The 20,959-nt window shown below is 46.9% G+C and overlaps 1 protein-coding gene across 2 annotated transcripts in view; it reads left to right on the top strand.

Moving 5' to 3' along the window:
- Window positions 1-20,576, top strand: part of FBXO40 (F-box protein 40) — a 35,883-nt gene extending 15,307 nt beyond the window's left edge. For both annotated transcript variants that reach the window (XM_019480125.2, XM_006258096.3), the window contains 2 exons: window positions 1,748-3,646; window positions 18,548-20,576. In XM_019480125.2, the coding sequence (XP_019335670.2) occupies window positions 1,748-3,646; window positions 18,548-18,745 (2,097 nt within the window). In that variant the 3' untranslated portion in view covers window positions 18,746-20,576. The remainder of the gene's footprint in view (window positions 1-1,747; window positions 3,647-18,547) is intronic.
- Window positions 20,577-20,959: the final 383 nt, after the last annotated feature.

Below are 20,959 nucleotides of genomic sequence, written 5' to 3'. Positions count from 1 at the left end.
TAGAAACAGGACATTGGCTGCTGTGGGTCTTTCGTAGGGTATTACGTGTTGTGCTGTGTTAGGGTTGACGGTAGTTTAATGAAGAGTGTAGACTATGGATTTGTATAGGATGATCCTGCCTCAGGCAGGGGATTGGACTAGATGACCCCTGGAGGTTCCCTTCCAGCCCCCTTTCCTTTTTTGTGTCTTTGAGTGACAAGATATTTGGCACCTACAGAATTTGCCTGCAGAATTCACAGATTTGTTGGAATCTGACAGGACCATACCATGAATTGTTCTGCTATAGCTTCAGCCTTGTGACATCTGGATTGTCAAACATGCACCTTAACACCCAGCACCACCCCACTTCCAGCCCTACTTCTCTATGATTCATTACTAGCCACTGCTGAGCTGTGTGTTTTCCAGTCCAGAAGCTTCCTCTCAAGATGCCTAGACTTTGAGAGGGGCCCTCCTGCAGAGAAACTGACATAATACAAGGGGATAAGGGTGCTAATTCCCTGACATAGGATCTAGACTCACAACAGATTTACATCAGTGTAAATTACATTGGTTTTGTACACTGGTATAATTTGCACCATGACCCAGACTGGACAGATGAGCAGGTATATGGGAATAGGTGCCCTCAGTAGGCACTATTACAAAGCCTCACTTCTAACTAATGGTGGGAGCATATAAAAACCTGTTTTCCCATAGCACATAGCTACTCCCAGATAGGGGCAGAGACATACTTATACCAGTGTAATGTACAGGGGTATACTTGTACCCAACTTTTCCCAGTGTAATTCCACAGTTCATTCAAAATACACTGTTGTAGGGTGGTACATCATATGTTCACTCTTCTGTAAAGGCTGATAAGATCTGGTATCTAAGCCCATATACAGATGTTGACTAGATACTGGGATGAAGTTAAAATCTTTCAAAGCTATGCTGCTTCTGTTGGGCTAACACACAAAAGAGCAAAAAGAGCTTACTGAGATCAGGACTGTCAGCAAATCTGAGTCTGAGACAAGCAGAGCAGATCTAAATGAACACTTCTACATCATTGCTTTTTAGACTAGTCCCAAGGGCCAGATGGGCCAGATATGGCCTACAGATCTGTCATCTGGCCCATGGGGCTTGAGGAGGGTCCAGAAACTCATCAGCAGGATGAATGGCGGTAGCATTAACCCTCACAGCTTCCTGAGTTGGTTCAGGGAGCCACAAGAGTGAATGCCACCGTCATTCACCCCACCCCCAAATTCCCAGGTATGAAGCCCCACTGGGGACTTGTTTTAGCAACAGCCAGACAAGCGATTGCTGTGTTAACACCCAAGGGTGCCTGAGTTGCTCTGTCAGATCAGGAAACCTCATGGGCTAACATCACTATTGCTCAGCCTACCACCAAATTTATGGGTATGGAGTCCCACTTGGGATTTGTTTCAGTGGTGGCAGGGTGAGTAATGGCAGCGTTAACCCTCGTGACTCCCTGAGCCAACAAAATGGCTCAGGCAGCCCTTGGGGTTAATGCCACTACCACTTGTTCTGATGCTGGAGGTGGGTCTGAATGAGGCTTGCAAGGAGCCCCGCAGTCCAGATCTGGCTCAGGATGGTCAAACAAATTTTACATCCCTAGACTACAGCATCAGGTTAGCAGTATCACTTAGCACATAGGAGTCAAACCCACTCTGACTAACTGACCCTAGCCTTTCCTGCACCTTCCAAAAACAACTGTGTTTTCTTACTGTCTTTTCATCCTCAATGTACATAGGGCAGGCCTCAGAGGAACCCCCCTGGGCAGCACAAACACTGTGAGAAATGTTTCACCCGGTACTGCCGAGTCCCCATCGAGCCCACCATCTCCTGCATGGTGATCAACTGCCACTTGCACTGTGGTGCTGCCTTTCACAAGTGCAAAGAGGAAGAACACCAACTCCTGTGTCCCCTCGAGCAGGTAGCATGCCTCAACTCAGCCTATGGCTGCCCCTTCTCCATGGCCCGCTTTAAGCTGGCAAAGCACCTCCAGGTCTGTCCAGCCAGCATTGTGTGTTGCTCTATGGAATGGAATCGCTGGCCGAATGTGGACTCAAACACTATCCTACATCAGAACATTATGAAGGAACCACATAACGAGGAGTGTCTGGATACAGCACTAGCCCTCCGAGATCAGAAGATTCTTTTTAGGAATCTGAAGGTGGCTGAGTTGTTTCCCGAGTGGAGAGAAGATGATGAAATGGAAGCGCTAATGGTTGAAGATGCACGTTTAGAACAAGGAGCTGTTGGAGGAGCATTCTGTGGTTCTACAGAAAATGATGGCCAAGTGGTAGAGCTGAGCCAATTTGAGCGTGAGGAGTTGGCAGTAGACAAAGAGGGGATGGACCTGTTAGGTTACAAAACCTGGGAAAACATTTTTAGCAAGGAACTTTCAGCTTGCAAGGTAACAGGCTCATCAGAAACCACAGAAAAAAAGGAATGTGGGAACTCCAAGAAAACAGTGCCAGTTTCTTCTGGAGACAAACCCAAAGAGAAGTCAAAGGAGGCATCTGCCATGGAGGACCCAAAAGACGACAAAAAACCTCATGAAGTCAATATACCTGCAGAAAAGACAGGCCTGGCCCCTTGGCAAGATGGGGTTCTGGAAAGGTTGAAAAAAGAAGTTGATGTAGGTGGTTATAACATGTACCTGGTGCATCATGGGAGAATGCTTATCCATTTTGGCCAGTTAGCTGCTTGCACACCCAAAGAAAAAGATTTTGTCTATGGGAACTTGGAGCATCAAGAAGTGAAAACCGTCTGTACCTTTAAAGTGCCTACCAGCTATTATGGCAAAAGAGCACGACTTGGAGATGCCCTGGGACATAAGATGCCAAGTGCGAACAAGTCAGTGGATACTTCAGAGTTGGGAATAAATGTGGAAGAACTACCCAAATCGGATGTAGTCAGAACTACACTACTGTGTGCATTGGAAAAAGAACTGAAAGGTCACGAGATATCCGAAGCAAAGAGTATTGATGGGCTGTTCATGGATTTTGGAACACAGACATACACATTTCAAGCAGAACCCTTCTCTGCTAGGACAACTCTAGCAGATGTTCTGGATGCACAGAACCCCCCAGAACTCCATGTAGAGCTTTATACACAAAGTGTGACTAGAAGGCATAATAAAAGCAGCTCAATATTCACATTCATGTGCAATCACTTCTTCAGGAGGGATGAGTTTCCTTCACATTTCAAGAATGTGCATGCTGATATCCAGTCGTGTCTGGACAGGTGGTTCCAACACCGTTGTCCCCTTGCCTACTTGGGATGTACTTTTGTTCAGAACAATTTCCGTCCTCCCGGTCATAAAGCAAAGGTTATTTACAGCCAGCCTCTCAAGACATTTGCTATTAAACCACTGGTTGACCCTGTGCTTTCTGAATCAGAGAAATGCAACTTCAAAATGAGGATTCAAGTTGAAGATAAGTGCTCTCTAAGCAGCCTCCCAGCAGAACTGCTGAAATACATTGCCAGCTTCTTAGATAGCTTCAGCTTGTCTCAGTTGTCCCAAGTGTCTGTGCTAATGAGGGACATCTGTGCCACTCTGCTTCAGGAGAGAGGAATGGTCTTCCTGCTGTGGGAGAGAAAGAGATATTCTCATGGAGGCACTTCATGGAGAGCTCGTAAAAAGGCAAGTAACTAATCTTTGAGAAAGAAGAGAGAGGTAGTTAACTATGTTAAACTGAAGCCAGGCAGAAGGCAGGACAGGGATGAACCCTATAGATTAGCTGAATCAGAGTTGCAGAAGTTTTCATGAGCAAGAGCTCACTTCATTAGAAAGTGAATGCATCTCTGATTCAATTAGTCATTGAGAAAGAAAAAGATATTTGTAGGATAGGCTCATTAAAAAGGAAATACAAGTACTTTATTCATTTGCCTGGCGTGAGCTGAGCTTTTCCAATGCTTTTAAAGGTTCTGCACCAGACTTTTTACCTTTGTGCCTTTTTTGGTCCTTTATAATTTTTAAAGAGAGCCTGAAATTACTATATCCTTGGCAAAAAATGAAACATCCACAAGTACTCACTGGGCATGTCTACATGAGATGTTTACTGTGGAGCTAATTCATCTCAATGTCTACAGATGTGCCCCTATTAGGGTGCAGGAAACTAATAAACTGAGCAGCAGGGTAGAGCTTGTAAATACAGGTACTACCCTGCTGCAGGGATTTTTCATTTGCAGCAGCACATGTATAGATCCTGACCCAGCTGGCTGGGGCACAAGGGTACTTCAGTGCAGGGGCTGCCTGCTGGCTAGCCCTGCACTTAAGCACTCGCATGCCCCAACCAGCCCATTCACAGCCCCAGGCTGGCAGGCTGACCCCTGGGGCCCTGCCAGCCGGGGCTGCTCCAACCAAGCTCCATGTGCTGTGCATTAATAAACTCTAGAGCCGATTGCTCCAGAGTTTATTCATGCGAACTAATTGTTGACATGCCCACTGTGATGGAGAAGGGAGCCTGTATGTTCATGCCAGTTTCTAACATTTTTCACAAAATGGAAGTTTGCAAGGTTTTTGTGAAACTTTGACTTTGGAATTGGACTGCTTAATAGGATCAGATATAAGATAGGAGCTCTTCATATTTAATTAACTGGTAAAAAAAATAATCTCACAGTGGTGATGACTGGAAAATAACTCCACCTGACAGCTGCTTGGTCATCAGAATAAAATCTTTTGGCACACCTGAGATTTTTTTTTCCAGTCAAAATATTCAGCATCACAGTGGATGTTAATTAGTGGCCTTGCTATCATTCTTACAAGAGGTCAAGGGCTGAATGGTCTTGGAAACTTTAACATGATTAAATATACTGAGTAAGAGATTTAGAGACAACAGATGTAGGCTCTACTAAAGGATGCATCTTGGAGGGCAATGATTCTGAAAGGCACTTATGGTTACGATGGGTAACCAAAGGAATGTGAACTCTCAGTAAAAAGCTATGACCAAAATAGCCAATACAATCCTTGGGTGCATTTAAAGTAAAATATTTAGCAGGAGGGGAGAAGCTATGTTACTTTATATATTGTATTGCTGAGAATATTGCTATGTTGCTTCTAGTAATGTTGAGTCAATTTCTGATGTTTACACTTCAAAGGGATGTTAAAAAATTAGAGAGGGTTTAGAGAAGGGCCACAAAAAGACTGAGGATAGACTTTTAGTGAGACAAAAAAGAGAGCCCATTTAGTGACTTAACCATAGCTCGTGTGTACATCTTACGGGGAGAAGATATATCAGTCTTTGGGTATGACTTGACCTACCTAAATAGATACCATGGCTGGAAACTGAAGCTAGCCATATTCAAACCACAAACAAGGTGCAAAATTATAATGGTAAAGATAATCACCCATTGGAGCTACTTACTGAGGGATGTGAGGCATTCTTCTTGATCACTTGAAACCAAGACTGGATGTCTTTCTTAAAGATATTGTCACGGCAGGGTCCTGCAGGAGGGCCGGGATCTCCTTGAGGCCCTCTCTCCGTGTCAAGTCGGCCCAAGGGCACCCTCTATTCTCACCCGCCACGTCTTTGATCTTAAGTTAAGTTGGGAGGCTGCCTTATGCCCTCTTGGACACAGACTCCTGGACCCCTTGTGGATCTTGTCCAGCACAAATGGGTGCTTCGGGGCACCCTAGCCTTATAGGCTACACGTGGCTCCAACCAGCCCCGATACCATGCCCCAAGCCTTGCAGATGGGATAGATGTTGGTTTGTCTCTACGTACACTGACGCCCCCTCCTGGGGCTCTCCTTGCCCACTCCGGGCCTTCGCTGCACCGTCGCCCTCTCTTGGGGCCTTCTTTGCGCTGTTGCCCCCTGTCTGGGCCTTTTCAATAGTGTCCCCTCCTGGGGCCTGCTATGCCCTTACTGGGGCTTCTCGATAATGTCCCCCCTTCTGGGGCTCTCTCTGCACCCACACTCAGGCTTCTAAAATGCCGCCCCCTTCCTTGGGGCTTTCCGCGCCCACACCTGGGCTTCTAAAGTATTGCCCCCTTCCTGGGGCTCGTCACGCCCGCACTGGGCTTCTCAATGCTGTCGCCCTCTCTAGGGGCCTTCTCAATAGTGCCCCCTCCCTGGGGCTCATCGTACCCACACTTGGGCTTCTAAAATATTGCCCCCTTCCTGGGGCCGTCACGCCCGCACTGGGGCTTCTCAATAGTTGCCCTGCTCTGGGGCTCGCTACGCCCGCACTGGGGCTTCTCAAACACCCCTTCTCTGGGGCTGGGGACTAAGCACCCCGTAAGCTGCGCCCTCACTGGCACTGGGGTCCACACATCGCTGTGGGTTCCCCCTGAGTACGCTGCACCCTCACTGGCGCTAGGGCCCCCACACCACTGTGGGACCCTATGAGTATGTTGCGCCCACTCGGGCGCTGGGGTCCTCACCCTCTGTTGTGAGTCCCCAATGAGGCCTCCTCCAACCCCTATAGCCTCACCCAAACCACCGGTGTAATAACAAAACAACACCAAAGCAAAACCACAAGCCCCTAGGCTGTAACACAAATTGAAGCTGCCTGGCTATAACTTAACACCACGGCTCAAGCCTCCCAAGCTGCCTTCTGTAACTCTGCTCAAGCAGTACTTGCAGTTCTCACTGCTTCTTGTGTCATGCCTGAGAGAGCTCCTGCCTCTCTGGCTGCTGACAAAGGACTGCCAGCCTGGCCTCAGCCCTGGGCTTTATAAGAGCCAGGCTCTGCCTCCTACAGGCAGCTGACCGCTGGCAGGTGTGGGTCATTTGCTCCCTCCAGTTGCCCTGGCAACTCACAGGTGGGCTCCTATTCCCTGCCAGGGCTCCCTATGCACTGCCAGAGCTTTTCCTCTGGCAGTTTCTGCCCCTCTAAGAGCAGGGCACCTCGGTGCTCTGCGACAGATATGCTTTCTCATTCACTCCCACGGTAAAACCTTTATGCAGAAATTACTGTGTGAAATGTTATGACCTATGTAAAAAGCTCAAACAGGTCACAGTGGCCCCTTCTGGTCTTGAAATCAATGAGTGGAATGCCCATCTTAGTCTGGGTGAGAAGTGAGGGAGACTAGAGAGGAAGCAGGGTTTGGTGGATAGGATCCTACCTTGCCATTGTGTTCCTGTGCCAGGTCTGTAGACAAAAGACATCAGTTTCCAGAGATGTCGCTCAGACACATTTCACTAGCACTTCCCTAACAAATGTAGGGAAAGAGGGCAGAGACATAAGCATGGGGTTGGGGAGGGAGTGAAAAGGGGAGGGGGGAGCATTTTTGTGCTCTGGACACTGGTGGCACACAGGGTAGTAACAATGATGAGCCCACTGTTGGCAGCAGCACCAGGACACTCTGCTCATCCTACTTTAGTTATGCTACTGAAAGAGGGTGAGCATTAAATCAGCTCTCAGCCTTTTTGCTTCAGTAGGGACCAGAGCATTCCCAGAATACTCCAGGGAACCTGGGAGCTACTCCGCATTGCAATTCCTTAGCAAGATCTATTGGAATAGAACATGGAGGATTCTGGAGCTATCCCTGAATTTCCATAGTGTGCCCTGCCCCTGACATGCTTCCTCTAAACACTGTCACTGGGCTGTGCAAGGGGGCTTGTGTAGGACTTAGGACAGAACAATGCCATGTGCCAGTACAGCCTGCGGGCTGACTGGCTGGGAGAACTCTGCAGAAAAAGACTTGGGGGTTACAATGGACAATCAATTGAATATGAGCCAACAGTGTGTACTGGAGTACTGTGTTCAGTTCTGGGCCCCCCACTACAGAAAGGATGCGGGCAAATTGGGGAGAGTCCAGCAGTGGGCAACAAAAATGGTGAGGGGCTGAGGGACATGACTTGTGAGGAGAGGCTGAGGGAACTGGGCTTATTTAGTCTGGAGAAGAGAAGACTGAGGGGGGACTTAATAGCAGCCTTCAACTACCTGAAGGGGTTCAAAAGAAGATGGAGCTAGACTGTTCTCAGTGGTGGCAGATGACAGAACAAGGAGCAACAGTCTCAAATTGTAGCAAGGGAAGTTTAGGTTAGCTATTAGGAAGAATTTTCTCATCAGAAGGGTAGTAAAACACTGAAGCAGGTTACCCAGAGAGGTGGGAATCTTCATCCTTGTTGGTTTTCAAGACCTGGCTAGACAGAGCTTTGGCTGGGATGATCTAGTTGGGGATGGTCCTGCTTTGAGCAGGGGGTTGGACTAGATAACCTTCTGAGGTCCTTCCAACCCTCATTTTCTGTGATTCTATAGGGGAAGCAGGCAGCTTGGTTGGGGCCGGAGTTGGAGCTTTGTACTCAAATCCAACATGAGAGGTTCCCCACCATGGCAAATGGGGGGGGGGGAGAATCTCATGTTGGATTTGAGTAAATATGGTATTCATAGAAAGTTAAAATACAATGCCAAGGTCTTAGAATATAAAACATGTATAATATGTTTTATTCCTACCTGTAGTGAGGTGCAGGGGCACTCCACAGCCTCTGCTAGCTGGAGTGTACGATGTTATGATTGTGATGAGAATCAGCCAAGTCTCACACTTAGGATTTTCATAGCAGAAAAGACTCTTGTGCCGCAAGACATTGCATGTCCTGGCCATAGTGACATTGTGTGAAGGCAAGTGTATCACAGGAGGAGCCGTAGCTGTGAAGGTGTAATGATGCATATGTTGGCAATAGTGAAGGAAGGATTTTGTTTTTTTAAAAATGTTAAAAGCAAACAAGTAGATGGAAGTCACTCATCATGGTGTCCTGTGACCAGTGGGGTCCCCCAAGGCTCTGTCCTTGGACCCATACTGTTCAACATCTTCATTAATGATGTGGACACTGGAGTCACAAGCGGACTGGCCAAGTTCGCCGATGACACCAAACTTTGGGGCAAAGCATCCACACCAGAAGACAGGCGGGTAATCCAGGCTGACCTGGACAGGCTCAGCAAGTGAGCGGACGAGAATCTGATGGTGTTCAACGCCAATAAATGCAAGGTTCTCCACCTTGGGAAGAAAAACCCGCAGCATCCTTATAGGCTCGGCAGTGCTATGTTGGCTAGCACTATGGAAGAAAGAGACTTGGGGGTCATCATTGACCACAAGATGAACATGAGCCTGCAACGCGATGCTGCGACTAGTAAAGCGACCAAAACGCTGGCTTGCATCCATAGATGCTTCTCAAGCAAATCCCGGGACGTCATTCTCCCCCTGTACTCGGCCTTAGTGAGGCCGCAGCTGGAGTACTGTGTCCAGTTTTGGGCTCCACAATTCAAAAAGAATGTGGAGAAGCTTGAGAGAGTCCAGAGAAGAGCCACACGCATGATCAGAGGTCAGGGAAGCAGACCCTACGATGACAGGCTGAGAGCCCTGGGGCTCTTTAGCCTGGAAAAGCGCAGGCTCAGGGGCGATCTGATGGCCACCTATAAGTTTATCAGGGGTGACCACCAGTATCTGGGGGAACGTTTGTTCACCAGAGCGCCCCAAGGGATGACGACTAGGTCGAATGGTCATAAACTACTACAAGACTGTTTCAGGCTGGACATAAGGAAGAATTTCTTTACTGTCCAAGCCCCCAAGGTCTGGAACAGCCTGCCACCGGAGGTGGTTCAAGCGCCTACATTGAACACCTTCAAGAGCAAACTGGATGCTTATCTTGCTGGGATCCTATGACCCCAGCTGACTTTCTGCCCTTTGGGCAGGGGGCTGGACTCGATGATCTTCCGAGGTCCCTTCCAGCCCTAATGTCTATGAAATCTATGAAAGTAAAATATGAGTTGATGAATATCCTGTTGATAATTGTTCCTTGCGAGCTGTGTTTATCTGTTACATTGTCAGTACTCAGGGAGGGAAGAAACACATCTTCCTCCTCCTCCAACTGGTTTTTGAATGGCAATAGCTGTAGCTGCCATACTTTTTGGTTAGTGCACTCCAGTCAGTCTGTGTCAGGTATGGGACTTAAATGTGAGTTTGCCCAGTTTGTGAATCTCAGACAGTATTAGGCATGAGAGAGATGATAAGACAACAAAACAGGTAACTAGACTAAAGATAGATAACTGTCTGTGCTCCAGGTCTTGAACCATGAATTATTTCTTGACAGTGGGTGCTTAAGTCTGGTTTCTTCATCTTCAAAAATCCAGTTCTTTAACTGCCAAAACACTAATGATTCTGGGAAGAAATCACTCCATCTCCACCCTATGATGGTGGTTGCATTGTGTATGGCTACACAGGCATTGAGACAAAGAGACAGACCCTGCAGCCCGGTGACCTGAGATGTGGGAATTATGAGTTCAAGTCCCAGCTTCAAATCAAGAATTTGAGTCCAGGTCTCCCACACCCAGTTACATAAACTAAGCATCAGGCAATTGAAATCTACCTCTTCTGGGCATGCTCTGATCATGCTTATGAGACTGGCCCTGCTGGCAAGAAAAACAAGGAAATTCCTATTTTGATAGTCTCACTTCAGGTCCTCTAGGGTTGGGGGCTGAACTCTGGGGCTGAGTGGCTTGTTAGCTGGAGCAACATCAGTACTTAAGTACCTTTGTGGTGGAAATGCAAATGCAGGTGGAAATGCAAGTGCCTACAGGAGCAGGTGGCAGCTAAGCAGCAGTTTTGAATAGGTCATTGGTGCCATACTTGTGAATTCAGATACAAACCCAAATGCCTTTGGGAGATTTGGGCCTAGGTAGCTCATGGGCACAGACCAGGGGTGGGCAGTTATTTGGGCCCGAAGGCCACATGGGGAATTTTGATGAGTCATCGCAGGCTGGGTCAGCACTTCTTCCCTACTCCCTTGCCTCTCAATAACTCACCAAAACTCTCTATGGCACTTTGTGGGGGGTAGGGAGCAGTGTCTGGGAGCAAGACAGGTGTGATCCACTCCCAGCATGCTCTGCCTTGTGGGGGTGGCAGAGGGGTGTATGGAGGCCAACGTGCATGTGGGTGGGGGGGCTGTCTGGGAGCCACCAGGGGGTGAGAGGAGGGAGGGGAAGGTGGGGAGTGCCAGTAGGCATTCTGCAAGGGGAAAAGCCCTGCTAGGGGCAGCCCATGCTGTGCTTTCACCCACACACTAGCCCTGGCCCTGGCCCTAGCCTGTAGCTGGAGGCAAGGGGAACAGAACAGCCCCACCAGCCTGGGCCCTGGCCAGCCCTCACAGCTTCTAGTGGGGCTATTCCTGGTGTGGCTGCAACTACCTGGGTGCTGCTCTGCTCCCCTCACCTCCAGCAGTGCTTCCTCCTGCTCCTGCCCCTGCTGTGCTGGTTTGGGCAGCCAGGAAGCTTCACTTGGGTGGCTCCTGCTGGAGGTGAGGGGAACAGAGCAGTATCCAGCTGGCTCCAGCTGCACTTGGAACAGCCCCTCCAGAAGCTGTGCGCTGGCTGGGGTTTGGGCCAGCAGGCTCTGGCAGGGGTGTGACATGGGTTTACCTGGTGGGAGTGGGTGAGGCTTAACCCTATGTGGAGCACCGCAGGGGCAGCCTCGAGCTGGATCCAGTCAGTTGGCAGGCTGTGCTGGCCCCAGCAGCCTTACTTGGGATCCTGGGCGTCACCCCAGGCATGAGTGGGGCCAAGCCTGCTGTTTGGAGTCTGGCCAGCAACCAGAGTGTGACTCTGGCTGGCCAGACTCTGTTTCTGGTGGTGCATGCTGCTGCTGTGTGTACCATATTGCTTTTTTAGCGTTGGTTTTTTTTTGACGGCAGGATCTCCCAGTGTCAAAAAACCCACCATGCTTAGCAGCACAGCAAACAAGTGCACGCACACTACATATGGTTTGCAGCACCCATTTGAGGCACCACAAACCATACGTACGCACTCATCAGGATGTGCCCAAAGGTGCCACCCTACACTACCTTCTGCCTCACTTTAGACTAACACAGCTAACCACTTCTTTATTTCCAGGGTACCCCTCTTGAGTGGCATCCCCAAGCAGGTTGTACTGCCCCAGGCACTGCTCCTATATCAGAAGCCACATCTATATGTGTGAATGACAACTTTCCTACTATATAGGAATGACCACCTTCCCTACTATTGCTGTAGAACTGGTGCGTGATCAATTAAAAAAAAATAGACATAAGTAAGTCAGCAGGACCGGATGAACTTCATCCAAGAGTGCTGAAGGAGCTGGCCAAAGTCATAGATTTCATAGGCATTAGGACTGGAAGGGACCTCAGGAGATCATCAAGTCCAGCCCCCTGCCTCAAGGGCAGGAAGTCAGCTGGGATCAAAGGATCCCAGCAAGATATACGTCCAAATGTCTCTTAAAGGAGTCCAGAGTAGGTGCTTGCACCACCTCTGGCAGCAGTTTGTTCCAGGCCTTGGGGGCTCGGACAGTAAAGAAGTTCTTCCTTACATCAAGCCTGAAATGGTCTTGGAGGACTTTGTGACTGTTGGAACTTGTCATCTTTTGGGGCGCTCTGGTGAAGAGGCATTCCCCCAGATCCTGATGTACACCCCATATATACTTATAGGCAGCTACCAGGTCCCTGCTGAACCTGCACTTTTCCAGGCTGAAGAGTCCCATAGCTCTCAGCCTCTCATCATACGGCCTGTTCTCCTGCCCTCTGATCATGTGTGTGGCTCTCTTCTGGACTCTCTTAAGTTTCTCCACATCCTTTTTAAATTGTGGAGCCCAGAATTGGATGCAGTACTCCAGCTGCGGCCTCACCAAGGCCAAGTAAAGCAGGAGGATGACATCCTGGAATTTACTTGAGAAGCACCTATGGATGCAAGCCAGAGTTTTCCTTGCTTTACCAGCTGCAACATCGCATTGGTGGCTCATATTTATCTTGTGGTCACTCATGACCCCCAAGTCCCTTTTGGCAAGCATAGCACTGCCGAGCCTATAAGCATGTTGCGGTGGAGTACCTTGCATTTTTCGCTGTTGAACACCATCAGGTTTTTGTCTGCCCATTTTCTGAGCCTGTAATGGTTGACCTGAATCACCATCCTGTCCTTGAGTGTGGATGCTTTACCCCAAAGTTTGGTGTCATCAGTGAACTTGGTCAGTCCACTTCTGATACCAATGTTCACATCATTAATGAACAGAACCTTGGGGGACCCCACTGGTCACAGCGCCCTAAAATGATTGACTTCCGTCAACTACCACTCTCTGGGTCTGACCTCAGAGCCAATTCTCCAGCCATTGAACTGTGATATAGCTGAGGCCGCAGTTGGCCAGTTTTTCTATGAGATAATCATGGGATACCAGATCAAAGCCTTTTTTAAAATGACGGTATATGACATCAATCTCTTCTCCCTTGTCCAGGTGATATGCCACCTGGTCATAGGAGGAGATGAGACTGGTCAGGCAAGACCTACCCACAACAAACCCATGCTGGCTATCCCTCGGGATGTTGCCATCAGCCAGTTTGTCAAGAATGGTCTCTTTGATAATTTTTTTTCCACGATCTTCCCTGGAATAGAGGTCAGGCTGATGAGCCTGTAGTTCCCCGGATCTACTTTTCTCCCTTTCTTGAAGAGAGGCACCACATTGGCCTTCTTCCAATCTTTGGGCACTTTGCCTGAGCTCCACGAGTTCTCGAAGATCCATGCCAGGGGCTGAGCTATGATACTTGCCAGCTCCTTAAGTACCCTGGGGTGTAAACTGTCTGGGCCAGCTGACTTGAAGGTGTCCAGCCTCTCAAGGTGTTCCTTCACATTGCCTACACTGATGTAAGGTAATAGTTCTCCCTCACCCTGGCCGTCCTGTACCATATTGAGCAGGGCTGTCCCTTGGGGCTGGTGAAAAACTGACGCAAAATAGCCAACCTGCTTAATGGGTTTCTCTTGGGCATCACTTGTCAATTGTCCCATTTAGTTTAGCAGGGGTCCAATGTTACCGTTGCTTTTCCTCTGGCTCACCACATACCTAAAAAAGGACTTTTTATTGTCCTTGATATATGTAGCCAGTTGGAGCTCAGTCACAGCATTGGCTTTCCTGGTTCGCTCCCTACAGGGCAGAATACTCCTCCTTTGAGGTGGATCCAGTCTTCCATCCTTTATAGGTCTTAGGTTCCTAAACAACTTACATACTTTTGAAAGGTTTGCCATAGTTGACTGTCTGGAACTAGCCATTTGCAAAGCATCAATTCTTTTCACTAATCTTACATTACCAGTGTATTCAGCAAATAGGAACACTGGCTGAGAGTTTTGTGTCAGCTAAGATAAAGGGATGCAAATTCAAAGTTACAGGCTCATTTACACCTTTTATGAACAGTTGAAACTACAGGCAATGTGTAGGGCGGGCACGGGGGGTAGAAAACGTGCCCCCCCTGAGATTGGCCACTGACGATGCTGCTGCTAGCTTCTGCAGGTGGTCACCACTCGCACCCACCCCCACCTTGCTGCCGATGCAGCTGCTGGCGTTTGTGGGCAGTCCCCACTTGCTGCTCACCACTCACCACCTTCCCCCCCCCATCCCCCCACCACTGCCAATGGCTGTGGCTGTCCCTGCTCACTGCCACGCCCCCCCCCCCCCCCCAAGTTGTGGGAAGCACCAGTCATTCATGGTTGAAACTGTTTTCATTCTGCAGTTAGAGTGAAATTTTTCAATGAAACTATCAGTGTGTGTAGATCTGTGTGGAGGTATTGTGCCACTGGACTTTGCACAGTTTGATGTTGGTTGCCTAATCAGTGAGGCACAAATTACTGAGAAACAAGTTTTTTGATTCAAAACTTGCTCACATTTTGAATTAAAAGGTTCTGGAACACAAGAATTGTTGCAGTAGACTGACCAATTGCAGCACAGTCTAGCATCCTATTTTCTTCCCATAGCAAAATAAATCACTAGTTTAGTAAGTTTGACATATTTCATTCGGTTATAATTTCAGAAGTGCTTTTTATCATAGTCCTTAGAGTCGCAAGACTTATAAACATGTGGTGAAAACTGCCAAGAAGGGCAGCTCATTTTCAGTCATCCTGTAAACATAACCTTAATGTAAGTTCTCTGACTTTTTCTAGGTTTTGGTTTTTTGAGAGTGAAATCTGTTAATTGTGCTCTACTTCATTAGGATATGTTGTGGTATAGGGGTAGGTTTTACAGCACAACATGAGAGTGGTGAGGGTTAAAGTCATCCCACTTTGTCAATTAACAGAGAGCTCTCGATGAAGAAGCTCTCCTTCTTGGTCTTTCAAATATCTGTATTGACGCCCAATAAATGTAGTGTGCTTTTTGGTGAACACAGCACTCGCAGATCAGAAACCACGTTTCCTCCATCTCACTGGTAGACATCAGTCTGTTCTACATGAAGAGGATAAGCAGAAGAATTACTGAGATATTTTATATCCTCTACTAGAATTAATGAACCACCTGGTATGAAATCTTGTCCCCCTCACATACCAAGACAAACCCGAACTTCACACAGTCCGGGGTCCTGTTTCTTTACTTTACCAGAACACACCCATAATTAGGAACCTATCTAACTCGGTGTGAGAGAAAGCAATTTTCACGGCTTGGTCACAGCGCTCAGATCCAATTTTGCAAATATTGCAAGGTGGCCCCAACCTTCAGCACTGATTGGCAGAGGCTTCACCTCTTGGTGTTGACAGGTGGAGAGGCCTAAGGGGGAGGAGGGACAGGGGGGTGACCACCATCTTGACTGCTGGCTGCCCTTTTTATGGCCCTGGCCCTGATTGGCAGACAGGCACAAGGGTTCAGCTGCCATCTTGGCTGCTGCCCTTCTTGCTGCTTCATCAGCTTGTGCCTTCCCCTCCCAAGCAGGCTATGAAGCTGGGCCACAGCAGCAATGAGGAGCAGCTAGCATTTTATTAAGTTAGGGGTTTTATTGGTTGATTTCCTGGGAAATTGCAGCCAATGCCATTTTTCACAGTGATTGCAGAGATTGCCGTTTTTTGTGGTTTCCATGAAAATCGCAAAATTGTGATTTAAGTCAGTCCCTACCCATAATCTCTCTCCGACACCTTGCCTCCCAATATTAAGCACAGCCTGATCCCCTAGGTCAGTGGTTCTCAACCTTTTTAGACTAAAGACACTCCTAAAAAATTGCCAGATCTTAGCTTTGACTTGTTTCTTGACTACATAAAAATAGAGAAATTCTTATGTTGCCAAGAATTCACAATGCCCACAGCAGGTCAAAATGTTTTTGAAACTATGTTTTTGACCTATTTTAAATCTGTAGGCTGAGCTTGTGGATCATATCTAGGTGTTGCTTTTATTTTTTAGCTTCAAATTGCTGACTCATGTTGAATTTTGACCCACTATAGCCCCAAGTGCTATTGCCATTTGTGCAGTTTACAGGGAAATTTTATGCCCTGAAACAGGAGGCATGACAACTCTTCTAATTGTCAATGTAAATTAGTACAGTTGCAGGCACCTACTGATATGGAGGCACTGTTTGGGACTCCATGGTTATAGCTATACTTAATTTTGTACATAAAGCCAAATTCTTTGTTTTGTATGATAATACAGAGTGTCCTCCCTGTAACAGAAGGGATGTCAGGGTCGCCGTGCTCTCCCCTGCCGCCTCCTTCACCGTGCCAAGTGGTCGCCTTGCACCCGCCGATTCTCGTCCGCCACGTCTTTGATTTTTTAAATATTTTATAGGGAGGCTACCTTCTGTCCTCTTGGCCATGGTTCTTCTGTCAGGGGTGTCCCATGCACTCAAGCCTTATGGGCTATGCGTGGCTCCTACCACCCCAATACCACGCCCCAAGCCTCGCAGATGTAATGGATATTGTTCTGTCCCTCTCTCTATCTTCGCACCCTCTCTAGCGCTCGGGCTCTCCACAGCCCCGTCTCTCACTCTCTCTTTCTCCAGGCCCACTCTCTCTCCAGGCCTTCTCAATAACGCCGCCCTTCTCTCCGGACCTCACCACACCCACACAGGCCTTCTCAGTTATGCCGCCCCCTTTTCAGGGCTCACCACGCCCACCCTGGGGCTTCTCAACTGCCCCTCTCTGGGGCTGGGGTCTGTACACCCCAAATGCTGCACCCTCACTGGTGCTGGGGTCCCCACTCTACTGTGAGTCCTCTATGAGGTCTCCTCCATCCCCTAATAGCCTCACCCAAACCACCGGTGTAACAAATAGTAACATAAACACAAGCCCCTGGGCTACAACACAACTTAAGCCTCCAACCAAACTACGCTCAGGCCTACCAGGGTTCTCTATCCCACCGCGGTGACCAACACTGCTCTAGCATCCCGGCTTGGCTTCGCTTTTCTGGCAGGGAGCTCCTCCTTCCTTAGCTGCTGGTAGGGAACTGCCACCTGGCCCCCTGCCTGTGGTTTATATAGGAGCCAGGCCCTGCCCCTTGTCACCTGGCTAGGCAGGTGCGGATCATTAGCTCCCTCTAGTTACCTCAGCTACCGGCACCTGAGGAGTCTTCCTGGCTCTCTCAGTAGCAGGCACCTTAGTGCCCTACTACACTCCCCAAGGTAACAGCATTTACACTTGAAGTAAAAGAAGTAAATTCTCAGAAAATTCAAGGCAAATCTTTTGCTTATGAGTTAAAGCTTAATTAAAACCTTAATAAATTTAGCACTTATATCAGTCCTTCCTTCTTTTAAAAATATTACAAATAGAATGATGCAGACCAAGCAGTGCCACGGGGATTAACATCTTCCTCTGCCTCAACTCCCCCCCCCAACATGCATGTCCATTGGGCTTGCTGGGAATTCATCATCAGGCCATACACTGCTCGCCCAACCCCCAAATTGCAAGCTCTGCTACCAGCCTCACAGGCCTGATGAAAGGGTTTTGTAGCCCATGTCTTTCATGCCCCTAATATAATCCAAACTCCTGCTTAATAAAGGCCACATTTCCCTGAATTAATTATTGTTTGAACTAGAGCATGTATTTTAGAAAAGTATTCAACCTATTTTTCAAAACATTAAATCTTTTGCACAGCTATCGTTGAAAAAATAGTTCATAGTTAAACAAAACCACTAAGTATTGAATGTAATTGCTGCCATATTAGAGACCATAGACAAACTCAAATAATTCTTAAGTGGAGTCACTAGGATATCAGACTTAATTCAAACAATTATCATCTTTCCTCTATACAGGAAATAAATATTGAGGAAAAAATTCTAATGCCTTTACAAGTCAGTTTAATCTAATGGGAAACCATAAACATTAACATTTCTTAAACATTATCCTGTCTTTAATGCACAATATCCCTAGAGAGCAAATTTATGGTTGTTTGGGTACTTTAACTATGTGTTTGTACCCTTACATGCTTGAATTTCCTTTACACATGACTTGCACTGTAAATTTCCTAGGTTTCAAATGCTTATTTTGGGGGAAATTGCAACAGCACTGTAACATTTTTACCTTTAAGTTACTGGTAAATACTCTCAAATATAATACCATTTGAATGTAATTGTAATCAGGGATAGATATTTATATATTAGCACTTTACATTTACTGTTTTATTGCACATTTCTCTGTGTATATAAAGTACATACAGATTTTCCATTCTGTTGTATCAGTTCTTAATTAACATGACTTCGTTAGTCAGTCCAATTAAATGAGCATGAGGAAGACCCATTATAGTATCTGAACATTGATTTGTAAAACGCTGAAGCATTTTATGTAATGCTACCTATGTTTAATATGTTTAAGCCTTCTCTTTTTTCCCCCCCATACTAGATTTGGCAATTTAGCAGCCTGTTCTCACCTGTTAACAAGTGGCAATTCAATGAAGTTCCCTGCATGTCTGAACATCTGAAAGCTTGTCCATTCTATGAAGTGGAACACAAGAAGGACCCGATCTGGCTACCCAGCATGTGTGAATCTCAAGGGCAGGATCAAGAGACTTTGGTTTCTGCCTTCAAGCGTAGATTCTGAGCAGATAAACACAACTCCACCCAGGTCACTCACTGGAGCATTGGGTGCAGATTGTTACGTGGGCACTTCAGGAGAAAAGTCCCTTTGGAATTATAAAATCATCCTTCTGCTATTTTGCCTGGAATATGCTGCATCTTTTTTCTTGCGTTATTTTAACCCTCAGCACTTCACTCAGCTGTAGACTTCTGGCACGCTGGTTGCTAATGTCACCCGCTTTCTATTTATTTTTTGTTTCTTGGCCTCTCAGCATGGCCACTCAGAAAAAGCAATGATTAATGTGTATGCTTTACATGGAGCCATTTTGGCAGTCTGGAAGTCAGGGAAATGCTACTGGCCCAACAGTGTCCTTGAAGAAGGGAAGAACAGTTAGAGCACCTAGCTTGTATAAATCAGATGCACATCATGGTCAGCATGCAGAATCATCCACAACTAAACACATGACACAGGGAAGTTCCTGAATTGTGCCCTTTCTTAGAACATTTTGCTTCAATATTGACAGACATGGCAATAGTAAGGGTGTTGGGATGCACAGGAACAGGAAACCAAGCCCTGGAATGGTGGCTGTGTCATAGCTTCATGAGATATATAATCTAAGATTCAGCAATGCATAAAACAGCAGCAAAATAGCATCTAAAGAAAAAGGATGGAGATTCCAATTCAGGAAAGCCTCCTGCTGCAGGGCAGCATTTCATGAGGGGCACTGGCAGGGCTGTGGGGCAGGGGGCTGCAGGTTGGGAGTGAGGGGCACCAGCAAGGCTGGGGGGGAGGGCAGGTGGGAGGCTGTGGTTTGGGAGTGAGGGGCAGAGGCAGGGCACAGGCATATCACTGCCCCCCAATCATATACCCTGCCCCCCCCCCCCCCGGTGTCTTCTTTTTTTGATCCTGGAAATATGGTAACCCTAATTCAGTAGGGGGCTGTAGGAGAGAGAGTTTAAACTTTCCTAACCAAAATTTTTCTTCATAATTGACTTTATTTTCCAAAATCAAAAATCGGGGGTAAAAAAAATATTGACTTTTTGGAGGTTTTTAAAAGTTTTACAGAGGTTTGATTTAAAACACATTAAATTTTTCACGAACAGTATCAGAATTTCTCATGCACCCAGTTTCAGTAAAAAGTTTACAAAGAGAGATTTTCTGTAAATGGAACATTTCAGAAACCAACTCAGTGATAGTTCTGATAAAGTTTACTATAAAAGTTTCCAATAAAAAAATGCAAAAACCTTTAAAAAAACTCCAAACCATGAAAAAATGAAAGCAACTTTAACAAATCTCACAGATATTTGTGGGGGAGGGATTGATAAGTTGTAGTTTAAATTTAAACACTTGCTCAAGTTGTTTCCTGACTTGGGGCCTTGATTTATATATGAAACTGCTTACTAGTCTGTGCTTACTTCTTTCTTCCACCTTTGATGTGGATTCTTGTACATAGCTTGGAATGGATCATATATGAAATAGGATTTAGGGTTTGGGGGTTTTAATTGGTTTGTTTTTTTATAAATAGGTAATTTAAAAAAACAAACTTCGCCAGGGGAAAGTGCCTGCAGGGGAGCAAGATGCAACTAACAATGAATGGACCAGTTACAATATTAATTTCAATCAGCATATGTCAAATTCCACAAAGCCACTCTAAATAAAGTTCCCCCCTCGCCCCCCCTCCTGGAGCATGTGTATAAATGCCCTATGAGAGGTGGACTTGGGAACTCATTTTGAGTCCCTGACCTCCTACCATCTTGCTTCTTCTTTTGTAATGCTTACCTGTAAAGAGAAGGTGCTGGAGTCCAACTAGAAAGACGATGCAACTTCTGCAAATGTAGTAATTCAAAAAGGGATCAGAGAGAAATGTCTTGACAAATGTGTACTGGGATGGCCCTGGCAGGAGACAGAACATCAGGAAGTCCAGGAAAAAGCACTGTCCCTCTGGACACTTCTGAGTCCCAAAGAAAATAACAGATGTAGACTGGATACAGACACATTCTGGAAAACCTTGCAGCTGCAGGCACTGTAACATCAAGAACAGTCATTTAGGGTGCCTATACATAAGCGCCAAGGGTGCTGCGATGCATTGGAATTCCAGCGCATTGGAGCTACTCTAATAAAGCACCCCACCCCCCGACCCTCAGACCACATGTAAAAGTGTCCTTACAGCCATTAGACAACAGAATCCAACAGTCTGTGTTAATCTGAAGAAATACATAATTAATACAGTGAACTAGT

Source organism: Alligator mississippiensis, chromosome 1 (genome assembly GCF_030867095.1).
Source record: "Alligator mississippiensis isolate rAllMis1 chromosome 1, rAllMis1, whole genome shotgun sequence".
NCBI classification, from domain to species: Eukaryota; Metazoa; Chordata; order Crocodylia; family Alligatoridae; genus Alligator; species Alligator mississippiensis.
This window is presented reverse-complemented; position numbering and strand designations above follow the sequence as displayed.